The sequence below is a fragment of the Podarcis tiliguerta genome, assembly GCF_965153285.1.
Source record: "Podarcis tiliguerta genome assembly, chromosome: 6".
NCBI classification, from domain to species: Eukaryota; Metazoa; Chordata; class Lepidosauria; order Squamata; family Lacertidae; genus Podarcis; species Podarcis tiliguerta.
The window spans coordinates 34,263,339-34,276,376 of record NC_139539.1 but is presented as its reverse complement, the minus strand read 5'-3'; the positions used below and the strand labels follow the sequence as shown (position 1 = coordinate 34,276,376).

Here is a 13,038-nt window from a genome sequence, read left to right as displayed (position 1 = left end):
GGCTCAGTGCTGTTCCTGGCACTGCTTTTGGCTTAAGGGTTGCACGCAGGTAATCTGGGAAGTTCACCTCTTTAGCAGTGTTGAGGCAGGACAGTTCCATTCCTCCACTGGCAGGTGTAAATAGCACAGGTTATGATTTCTCCCATAGTAAGCGGGAAGCATAAAGGGTAGAGACTCTTTAACTACTGCATAATCTCTTGCGCTTCAAATGTATACAGTATAGGAAGATTGCAAGGTTGTGATGACCGTTCTATTCCTCCCCCCCCCCCCAAAAAAAAGCCACATTGAAAAGCAAACATTGTGCTCTTCAGATTTATAAGAGACTCATTATTGAATGTGTCAAATATACCTACATCTCACCACAGAAGATTCAGCTGTATTTACCCTACCCTCCCATATTACTTGTTTCCAATATGGCTGTCAGTGGAACAGTCTAGTTCAGGACTAATTTGCAGCCAGTAATAAGTTCTAAATTATAATGGTTTATTCCACCCTGTCAGCACCAGATTTAGGGCAGTGCAGGTGGTTCCCCTGCACTGGGCGCTGAGCCAAGGGGAGAAAAATTGAGCAGATCCGTAACTTGAGAAGATTCATTTGGGGACACCAAATTTTGGGCTCACACAATGCACCATATTACAAAAGATTACCAAAGTCCATCCCTGCCCCTGCCCAATATTCTAACAGTCTTTCTGCCAAACAGCAGTTTTCATCAAGGACAAATCAGACTTCTGTTTATTAAAAAAATACTTTACAGGGGGGAAATCTATGCATTCCATTGTACTATTTGTTTGTTTTACAAAGAAATAACTTTAACAGTTTGATACGCTTGTACAGTCAGCTACTAAAAGAAATGCACTGCGTTAGAGGATTATTCACAGAGAGGCTTAAAATTTTCCCATCAGTTTACACTATTATAAAAACCTCTTTAAAACACTTGCTAAATGTCAATAAATATACTAAGGCCACACAAAGCCAAAAAAGAAAAAGAAAAAAACAGTCTTCCAGACAATTGTACATATCCTCTATATGCAAAGACCTTAGATATATTAAAACCACAGAAAAATATCTTGGCTGCCAATCAAAACTGAATTTAATCACAAAACACTACACAAATCTATTTTATACAACATGTAAAGATAAGTATTTGCTTAGACAGAATTGAAAGTGCTATATTAAGAGAAGCCCCTTCTCAACTACATGTGCTGTTGGGTCCTAAAACTATTATGTATATCAATGGAAGGCCATAACATTATTGGAAAGTTGTTTATTGGACCAACATAAAATTTATCTACAGTACAAAGCTTTCAGGAACTGAAGCAACCCCACTCATAGCAACCTTCAAACACAACCAATATGGCTATAAATACTCAGCATTTATAAAAGAAATGAGAGTGCAATCCTGCCAACATTAAACACATTTAGTTTCACAGATTCCAATGGAAAGTCCAGCTTATCTCCCATTAAAAAAAAAAATCAAAGGAACTTAAAAGTGCTTAACCTTGGCTAGATTGTGCCCCATGTGAAAAGAGCTTACTGCTCATAATATAGTCAAGCATGTGAATGGCAGCATGAGAAAACATTTATGTCCATCCATAGGCTCTTAGCAATAAATGAACTCTCCTATCTCTTGATAAGCAGCTACATCCTCACATGTAGGAAAACTACCAACAAAACAAGAGCCCTTTTACTGTTTGGGAAAATCTGTGTGATAAATGTAAGTGTCCCTTAAATATAAAGAACCCTGCACATGTTCCATCTTCATGGAAGAGAACATGTCAGTTATTTACAAAATAGATTTTTGCTCATAAATATTTGGGGTGGGGTGTGAAATGCCTATTCCACTTATTTCTTAATCTTACTTTTGCTGCTTTGCTAAAAGGATCAGTGGCCCAATACAACCATTCACTGAACACAAATTAATGTTGTTCTTTGGTCCTTAAGGAACAGTGGGGTATTTATTCAACATGGAGAGATTCAGAAACTTTAGACAAGAACCGTATTTGTGAAACTGCTAGTAGCTAGCAGATTCTTTACAGTTTTGAGACAATATATATCAAAGAATAACTGGTTTTCAGTTATAGAAATTGGACAGAGAAAAGTCTTCCCAGCTGAAAAATTACCTATAATAAATTAATCTAAAGATAATTCTGCCTTTGAACTCCTTTTCCACTTTGTAACTAAGTTTTACTCAAGAGTAGACCTTAGAAATTACTGAGTTATGTTCATTAATTTCAGTGGGCCTACTCCAAGTAAAACATAGCTCTATAGTTTATAACATTGCATTTCTTGTTAAGCGAATTTTATTTGCACATCTTGGCATTCAATAATCAATTAAGTTGGCACGAGAAATTTCTGAACAATGCAAGATGTTACTTCTCAGTATCTTCCTGCAAGTTCACTTCTACAAATACCTTATTTCTCTGAGAGCTAATGGTTATATGTTCACCAAATAAACAGGTATTTGGATAATATGAACCCAGTCATCTGTAACTCCTATTTTTCAGGTTCGTAGTAGTAGTCGTCATTATTCTTATTGCAAATGTTTAAACTAGCCTTCTTTTGCCCAAATCAGGTAATTTATCGCCATGCTAATACTACATGGCATGTCTCTCATTTAAAAAAGGGAGACCAAGGCAGAGATCCTGAGGGCCATACATGCACTGTGTGGAGCAGCCTATTCTTCCACCGCAGCCCCTTATTCCCCCAGAGATTGGAAACTTATCTAGGATACAGTCCAAAGCTTCAGCAGCGAAATCAACAAAGTCTCAGTGTGTGAACAGAACTCTTTGGTACTTGACCCTAGAATTTAGAAATAATGACAATTTGTGCTTCTGAACCATTTTGAAAAGTATTTTTGTAAAAGATAATGGGTTGGATCCAGACTTGTTCCTCTGACAGCTGAAGGAAACTAGAATAAAGAGCACTGGAGGAAGAAGGGAATTTTTTTCTTGCACCACCTCCCACATTGTTCCAGAGGGTCTCCCTGTCTTCCAGAGAAAATTTTCAGGGGGCTACAGTAAGGAAGATGGCATTGGCAAATCACCTCCCTGCCCCCCTCTACCCTGCTTCCTCCAGCACAAGAAAAACCCAGTGGAGCATTAATTCTCAATCCAAACCAATATACTTAAAATGAAATTAAGATAAGTGAACATGACAGAAAGAATTATCTTTAAATGCCTGAAATATATTCAAAATGCTACTACATACAACACAGCATAATTCAACACCAACATATTGAACTGGAAAAGCACAAAACACCATCCCAAGATTCTCCATCTCCATTGGGTGCAGAGAGACATAAGAGGCCATGAAAGATTGATCCATATTCCTTTTGCAGGGTGTAAATCCATTTGAAAGCAAGCTTCTGTTGTACTTTATGCCCACTGCTATAATTTAATGTGTACAAAAAACTTTTTATGAATTGTATTGAACTAACTTTTACTCAGAGTAGACCCACTGAAATTCATGAACATAAATAAGTTAACCCCATTAATTTTAATGGGTCTACTCTAGGTGGGATTCACGCGACAAGTCTCATCAGACTTCTGCTTGCGCAACAGGACTTCCCTCCTATGCCCACCCAAATTGGCTCAGAGATCTGGAACACCCCCAGAACAGGACATAGGGAAGATAAGGGGAGTCATTCTATCTGACAAGCTAAATAGCTTGCTCAGACAGAACATTTGCAATGGTGCATGTGACATTGAATTCCTCCTTACGTATCCAATTCTGTCTGGTCCTAAACTACCACTTAAGCCACTTTCACACATAATGCTTGTAAGTGCATAATGCACAAAGTGCATGTACTGAAAAAAGCCTATGCAGAAGTTAGACTCATGCACTTTAACCTCCCTGATGTCCAGGAGAAAGACTTCACTGGCATTTAGTTTCACTTTCCTCTTTTATCAGCATGTGTGAACCAACTACCACTGTTCAACAACTAAGCATGGCTGTATGTTGGCATTCCTGGTTAGCATAGGATGCTAAACTCATATTTTTTAAAAACAAAAAGCAAACTTAGCAGAAATTCTCCTGGCTGCATAGAGGGCAGAATACAATCTAGAAGCTTAGAAAGGGTCACAGAAGTTTGTCCATGTATTAATTATTTTTTGTTACGTGGGAATGGTGTTTCTGTGAGTACACATTGTTAGAATTTGTTTGTTTAAATTCTGTCAAAATTTTATTTTGGGACAAAGAGATAACAGTTTTCCCTTCAACTGTAAGAACTTTTTTTTTTTAATTCCAGTTCCTGAGTGATTATACACAGTGCTGCTTTCATGCTAAGTTGTAAAGACCAGTGTTATATTTGTTGATATAGCTATGTGCAATGCATGGGTAAAGGGAAATCAGTGCTTGGAAGACTAGTAAAATGGATGGAAGAGAAATGCAAAAATAAAGATGGACCTGGTCAAATATAAATCATGCACTGAAACTTGTATTGCCTGTGAAGAATTTTACTTTGCAGAGCCTATTAAAGCTTATGAAAATTCTTCTGGACAAGAGTAAAAAAGTGGAAAAAGCCAGAGTACACAGGGGTTATCATCTGAACCAGTATTGGTCAATCTAGAATTTTGTTAAAAGCTACACTCCTGCATTAAAAAAATTACCTTTTGTAAAAAGGTTTTCATCCTAACACCTTATTTACACAGATTACTTAACAATTCATCACCACTCCAATCTGAAAATTCATTTTAAGTTGAAATATTTTCTATTTGTCTTCAGTCTGCACCGAAGACAATACATATACATGTATATATCAGGAGTAATACAAGTTCTATCTAAATCACTGCAATATTTTCTGATCATTTTGCTATTGGTTTAAAACTGTCCTCTGTGCAGAGGTACTAATATGCATATAATCTACACAAAATAATATTGCACAAAGTAATTGCTATTAGAAACAGATTAATATTTGCAGTTCTTTTGAAAAAGATTGATAAAGGTGTGTTGAAATAAACACAGCTGCTTTCTTACTTGCATTGATGTAGTGCTGCAGATCTCTCTCCTACCCTACAAGTACGGAGTTGTTTATTAACAACTATGATTACACCTTAGCAAAGGTTATATCCTACATGTGAAGGGCCCATCTCTTCTAGTACCAGAAATAAATGTAATTCAGCATACAAATAATGAATGAAAGTTGACTATAGTTAACATTGGGAAATATTGTATGAGTGCTAAACAATCTTGCTAACAATACTGAACATACTAGTGAGTGTCATTTAACCTTTCAACATAGCACTAGGGTACCCAAGAGTTACATGTGGAAATAGCAGTACACATGAGATTTCCTGTGAAACAGCAATATAGAATTCTTGAGAATAAAGGCAACCAATTTATACTGTGAAGCCTACTCTACTGGATTAAGTGCATCAATGAAAAGGAACATATGGTTTCCACCTCAGGTGCTTGCTGTGAATTGAACAAGCCACCAAGTTGGTTAGAATATTGTAAAGCCTTAAAGTGCTCTAAGATGGCAATTTCCTCAGGGAGACTGCCAACAGTTACTTTCATTTGACACTAGTATTACATTTTGCAGTCAGGGAAGATATAAAAAGTAATATCCCACAAACATTAAAAGCAGAGGTATGGGAAGTGTTACATCAGGTATTACAATTCAACAAGATCACACTCTGCAACTAATCTCAGATATCAGCTTCTTTGTGAAGGTGCTGATAAGCAATTAGGATTAATCTACACTGCTGGTAACTTGAGCTTTCTCTAGGCTTTCAACGTCTCTCTCTCACAAATGTCATTTATCATTAAAAGTGCTGTGCTTTCTCTTTCATTCAAGCCACTAATCAAATGGGAGAGTCACTTTGTGACTCCTCCACAGAAACCAACACTTTTATGCTGAAAGCTAAAGATAAAATAGACGGAGGGATATCAGATTTACTAAATGTTAAATACTTAATGTTCCTGAAGGAGGGGGAAAACATTTGTGGAGATGTTGAATGACAAAGAAAAATGTAGTCCACTACTACATGCTGTACTAAGGAAGTAAAATACAACTCTAACTTTGCATAATCTGTGTAAAAAAGATATGCTTGACATTTTGGAATGTCACCTTTCTTTATAGAATTATAGGCAAGATTTCTCCAATAAAACATAACCCAGTTATAAAACTATAACTTCACATCAAAATTTTAAAAAGCCGTTTAAAAATGTATATGATTATGTACATATCACACAAGAGAGCACATATGACCATCCTGTGGCTTGTGTTGCTGATCGGATTCTAGTTTAAAAACTGGAAGGGGCTGAGCCAGCTTATCTTGTTGCAGAACAAGTCATGATAGAGATGAAAACAATGATGGTGACGCCACTGTTGCTGTCTGTACTTCTGTTCCTACTTCTTCAGACTCCTTTTTCACAAGCACACATTGATCTTCACCTTCTGATTTAGTCTCATCACAGATGCTAGTGTCCATATTTGAAATGCTTTCTGTACTTTGAGAATTCTCCCCTGAAGGATGGTATTGTTTGAGTCTTATATGCCAAGCTAAGCTGCAGACAGCTGACACCGTCTTGAACTGATGAATGACATTTCTAGGGATGAAGTAGATGTCATTGTCACATAGCTGGATTCTAGCATAGCGAATCCCTTCTCGCCTCATTTGGTTTAGCTTAGCTTCATCGACCCATTGAACACACTGAAGGAGAAAAGAAGTTAGAGGTAAACCAGATGCCAGGCCCAAAGTGGGCATTTAGTGTGCAGTGCACATATTCTGCCCTCCAGCCTTTAGTTATTTATTAGCCACAATAAAAAGGGAAAGTCTCAAAATGGCACAAATACCAACAGTCTGGAATTGGAGCTGCTGCTGCTAAACTAATGAGCCAAGTACAACATTTGGTGCAACTTAAAAGATGTGCTTACATATTCAGGTAGCAAAAGCAAACAGTGAAATCCCCATGACTGTCAGAGAAAAGCTACTCAGAAACATGCAGCATTTAACCATGGCTAATATATCTATACTTTATACTAGGTTCAAGCAAATAGTGAACTGTTAAAACTTCCAACTCATAAGTTTGTGACAGCCACACCACAGGGAAGCTGTGAAACAAAAGGAAATGCAAACTTCCCACAAATAATCTTACTTGACTGATCAAAACAACTTCTTGATTAGCTCAAGGGTTTTCTGTTCTCAACACTATTTAAAAACTTTACCCCACTTTTCAAAATTATTTTTCAAAGTGCTTTACTATGAAGAGAACACACATACAGACAAAATCAAATTATAAAAATGCAACAATATTAAAACCAATTTTAAGGTACCTTAGGTAATTTTAAAGTATTCAAAATATAAAAGTGGGGGAAGAGAGTGAACTTGTAGAATTCTGTCCTGCATGAGTTATGACAACTATGGTGCCACGAGTGAGAAGACCCTGCCCCTAGTAACCACCAATTGCATTTTTGCTAGTGCAGGACCTCTGATACCAGTCTTAAGGCTTGGGCAAATTCATATAGTTCTATTCCCACAATGTCTCACTACAGTCAGTGAAAACCTGCAGGAACCAAGGACATACACACACACAAAGTATGTCTGTCCACTAACAGGGTAGAACCTTTAACAGAAGTTTAAACTGCACTTAAGGGAAAGGAATCCAGTATCATCACTTCTGCAAAATCCAGATGACAGTGCAGGTTTGGCCAGTGTTGTGGAACAGAAATTTTGGAACAAATGCCTGAATATGCATTTCATATGTGGGAATTTCATGTGGAAAGAAAGGCCGCATGTAATGGTAACGTATGTCTATGAAGCACTGGTATGAGGCACTGTTGAGGCAATGTCCCCAATACTGTTCAACACACTCTGGTCAATGTGGCTCTGGTAACTGTATGATCCTGCTTGTGGCAGGGGAATGAACTACAATCTAAGGTGCTTCCACTTGCAATCCAATTAAATGTTTGTCAAAACGTAACATTATCTGGTTAAAAAAGGGCATGTTTGTTTTCCAGATCTGTATACTATATTCTGGAAATGTGATTTCACAGGGAAAATACAAGCAGTAAGGGGGGATAGGCAACTAACATCATGCTTTGAAACAACATGCAAAGTATACATTTCAACAAATGAGCCGACTACCTGCGACACTGGAGGTTCATGTAGATCCAACTGAAGCCTCTGAACTACATCTGTGAAATCCTCAGCATGAAAGCAAACTACATCTTTGGTTATACGAGGCTGGTCACTCCTAGAAAAATGAAGAATCTTCCAGTGAGAATGTGCTAGTAGACATCTTGAGAATTATATGTGGGGCCCATTTGTATTCTAAATGTATGGTAAAGGTAAAGTAAAGGACCCCTGGATGTTAAGTTCAATCAAAGGTGACTATGGGGTGTGGTGCTCATCTCACTTCAGGCCAAGGGAACCAGCGTTTGTCCACAGACAGCTTTCTGGGTCATGCTGGCAGCATGACTAAACCACTTCTGGTGCAACGGGACACCGTGATGAGTACCAGAGCACACGGAGACACCATTTAATTTCCTGCCACAGCGGTACCTATTTATCTACTTGCACTGGTATGCTTTTAAATTGCTAGGTCGGCAGAAGCTGGGAAAGAGCAACGGGAGCTCACCCAGTTGCATGGATTCAAACCACCAACCTTCTGATCGGCAAGGCTTAGTGATTTAGACCTGCTCCATCTAAATGTATAACCGTGTCAGGGACCCATTAATCCCCCAAATCCCCCTAATTCTATAACGAACTAAGCTATGATTAGCAGGGCTCTGGGTAGACTGGGAATTCTCCATTTTCCCCAGAGGTCCACAGAAAACAAAAACTCAGTTTCACTTTGTTTCTATGGTGCTTCAAAGTTTAACTCAGGGTAGTTTATTATGACAAGACTGGAGAGCCCCTGGTCTATAGCAATTTGCTTAGTACAAATGAAATATTCCTGACAAATATTGGTTTGTTGGTTTTTAAATGTTCTGTTTTCCTGAATATTCTAGTGCAGCATACTAGACAGCTTTCTGAATGATCTGCTCAAAAGAATTCCAAGCATATTCTGACTTGCTACACCACACTTACCATTCACCAAACTGTACAGCTTTCAACACTCCAACAGCAGCTGTACTCTGCCAGTCAAATCCTTGCCCCACATGATCAGCATGGGCTCTTGTTCTGTCTTCAAAGAGAACTTCACGGGGTTCACTGGTCCGAGGTAGATACTGGAGGTTTTTTATTTCATTCATTGATCTATGAAGTGGGGAGAAGAGAAAGAAGGCTGTTAGAACTATGCAGTGGGGATATTGACATCTTAAAACAAAAAAGCTTCCCCAGCTCTACTATAGAGGCAGTCATGTGATATTCAGAGATTTAGCTACAATTTTACAGTTTTAACTAGAATAAAAACAAATGATAGCAACAAATCTCACTGATGTTTTTTAAATCAAGGGCTCTGCATAACCTCTGTAGCACTTCAAGATTTTAATAACTCAAATATAAAATGGAATCCTGATTACAGGAAGACTTCTAAAATGTGTTCAAACCTCACACTTAAGTGCAGCAAGGTCAGGGGTCAGTGAACATAGCCAAATGCCTCTAATAATATTTCAATTTAACAGTACCCAAAGAAGCTTAGAAAGTCATTAATATGGTGGCACTTTAAAAAGTCAACCATTTAATAAGATATAGAATTGTAATGCTCTACCTCTACACAAATATTATGCTGGTGTGTCCAGCTGTATTGCTATTAAGGGACATTACATGTCATAATTTGTACTTAGGTGCTTAAGCTGGAATATACTGCTACCCATTTCCTGGAGGAAGAAAAAGTTTTTAAAAGCTCCACATACTCTGCAATGTATACAGTTTGAACTTCAAAACAATGGCACCATCAGTATACATGGCATTTTACCAAACAGAGGCAAGTCCCTGCCTGAAGGAGTTAAGAATACATGGCACTGAGGTGACTAAGAGAAAAGAACATGACTACATTCTGCAGTGCATAGTTAAATTTCAGTATGGGAAAAGCTGGTACTAATTATATGATCAGCTGAGAGATCAGAATCAGTAAAGAGTTTTGTGAACTCAACTGTACGGCAAGCATTAAAACTTTCCTGTAAAATAAATTTAAGGAGTATTACCTCCGCCGTTTGAATGGTGACTTTGGCATATCAGCTGTTGGGATCATCTGTTCTCCTGGTCTTACCCACATTATGGGGCCATCATCACTTTGTGACCTGCATTGAAGTCTGAGGCTAGAAAGAGTACCCCAAGGTAAAGTCATCTGTATAAAGCAAAAGAAATCCAAATCAGGTGGTCAGCAAGACAAAATGCTACTGAACAGAGGCACAGCTTCCTTATTGAAAAGAAACCTACACACACACACACACACAGAGAGAGAGAGAGAGAGAGAGATGTGTTTACAAAACTAGGATTATACTACATGGATATAATCATATATACACAAAATATGTCATATATATTCCACTCAGTCATGTGAAAACAGTGGGGTGGAGTGGGAAACCTCAGGCGTGGGGGCCGAATGCAAGACACACCTTCACCAGCTATGCTTTGAGTCCTCCTCAAATGATCTTGCCTGGTTAGAATGTGTTATTGGGCTGTGGTGACATCTCTTGCTTAGTTGGATTTGTGGGGGTAAAACAACTCCAAATTTTGATACACGGAATGAAGCCTACTGTACAAAAGATAGGAGCCACATCCTTTCACCCCCAGCCATGTCCACCGCTGTCATGAGAACCCCCTCCCCACAAAAGAAGCCCCATTATGGAATGCCTCAGGCTGAGGAAAGTTCCCCGGTCCTGTAGTAGGCAGACTCATGTATTCATTATTATTCTTAACCATTCTGTGATTAATAATATGTTACAGGTTCTCATATGCAATAAAGTTAATTCTTACACGAAGAAATGGAGATTCTTCCAACATATCAAGAAATTCTGGGAAATAGTCTCCAACTTCTTCATCTACTGCTCCAACAAGACTGATCTGCCTCATCGGACCTGCTCTGTAGGTTCCACAACAGTATGTTCGACTGACCTGTACAAATAAAGCAAAAATGTGTTTTTACTCCATACCATAGCATATACTTGATATAGTGTACTATGTTATTGTGAAGTCTAAGTGAGTACTGGAATTGACTGAATATAGTGAAGAAATAAACACTTGGATGTGCGAGTGAATTTCTTCTTTTTGTAGGCAATTGGTTACAAAGCAGGTTGGGCCCTTCTGAGCATAGGTCATACAGCATTTATCTGCAGGGAAGAGCCATTACCACCCTGCATGAGGGAACCACCAAAACATCTAGAAAAAACTGAAGAACCGTGGACAGTCTTAAAGAATGCAAACAATTTGAACTAAAGGTGACAATCAAATGGAGAAGAACTGAAGAAAAAATTCCCCTGGTAGGTATCAAAACAAGTTGATTAGGCAGGTCCCCTGAACTGACATTATACCACCCTGAACAATACCGAAAAGGAAACAAAAGTTGAAACACATCTGTACATCCAAGTTTTTGTATTTCACCCAAAATGATGTAACAAAAAGGATTCTAAGTGGAAAACTAGTGTAAGCCATATAAGCAAATAATTTCCTATAGTCATCTCTTGTCAAGGAAACATTTTATTAATTATTATTATTATTATTATTAATTGTGTATCCAAATACTAAAAAGTGGCTTTCTTAAATTTACCTGTGGTGGAGAAAGATAGCTACCCAATTGGCATCCTAAGAGACAAGGTTGATGAAGCATAGCAGTAAATAAACATTTAAGCTACTTTGGGAGCAATCCTCTGCATCTCAGTGTACAGGCTATTGTGGAATTCCCCTGCTGTCTCCTCCCCACCACCACCACGAGCAGAAAGGGAGGTCCACTCCAGACACCTCCACATTGCAAAGTTTCCCCACTATGGATTCTTCTGCCACCATCTTCCGAAGACTTTTGTGTAGAGTAAATTAACAGTTCATTGTAAACACCAAAGGTATGCTGTTCTAACTATGTATAGTAGAGGGGAAAGGAAGGAAGAATCTGTGTGAAAGCTCAATGCCCTTACACCTTCAGAGTGGCATTTAAGCAGCTCTGAAGTCTAAACTGGATTTCATTCAGAAGCATATAGAATTACAGAATCATAGAGTTGGAAGGGATGCATTACATACCATATTGGCCCAAATATGAGCCGCACCTGAATGTAAGCCACACTTTTAAAATTCAAGGGGGGCAAAGAAGAAAAAGACAATACCTGTATATAAGCCGCTCCCTTAAAATTCCACAGGCACTCACACCTGTTCTGTTTTACCATATGTCTGTTTCAGCAGCGATATCGTAAAACCCAGTTTTTGTAAGGTCGCAAATTTAAGCTGCACTTTAACTTTTCATGGTTGGAATTTGGGAAAAAGTGAGGCTTATATTCAGCCAAATACGGTAATATTTTGCACTTGGGTTCAAATTTTAAATAAAATGCGTATACATTTTTCACCTGTTGTGAAGGAAACATGCACATTTTAACTGAAGTTTATCCCAGAACAAAGGCAATAATAAAGAATGGATCTTTCCTCTGCATACAAGCATGTGTTTTGCCCATAGGGATAATTTAACCATCTATGTACCCTTCACAATTGATCTCAAGACTGAACATTCTGTATTCTGATATTGATACCAGAGTGCAAGTAGTATTAAAAAAATTTTAAGAAATTAAATGTTCATTAATCATTCTTTGTGAGACAGTCACAGAGGCAGTGTACAACCAACAAAACAAAAGGCAAGCTTAAAGCAAGTAGAGGAATCCTACCACCGAATGAGGCTGATCTGGAATTCCAAGATACTTAAGCAATGTCCTGAACATCAACTTTCATTTGAAAAAAAAACAAAACAAGAAACTTGCAGAGAAGATATTGACTGCAATAAAAAACTTTACAGTCATACCTCAGGTTAAAGTAGCTTCAGGTTAAATCTTTTCAAGTTGCGTCCCCCAGCGACCTGGAAGTAACTGAATGGGTTACTTCCGGGTTTCACCGCTGGCGCAGACGCTCAAAATGACGTCACACAAATGCACAGAAGCAGCGAATCGTGACCTGC

General features: G+C 38.2%; 1 protein-coding gene across 1 annotated transcript in view; it reads right to left on the bottom strand.

Moving 5' to 3' along the window:
• Positions 1–703: 703 nt before the first annotated feature.
• RSBN1 (round spermatid basic protein 1) overlaps positions 704–13,038 on the bottom strand; it is a 31,498-nt gene continuing 19,163 nt past the window's right edge. The window contains exons 3-7 of the mRNA XM_083446663.1: positions 10,866–11,003; positions 10,091–10,233; positions 9,033–9,200; positions 8,088–8,196; positions 704–6,653 (exon numbers count right to left, since the gene is read on the bottom strand). Coding sequence (XP_083302789.1) covers positions 6,291–6,653; positions 8,088–8,196; positions 9,033–9,200; positions 10,091–10,233; positions 10,866–11,003 — 921 coding nt within the window. The 3' untranslated portion in view covers positions 704–6,290. The remainder of the gene's footprint in view (positions 6,654–8,087; positions 8,197–9,032; positions 9,201–10,090; positions 10,234–10,865; positions 11,004–13,038) is intronic.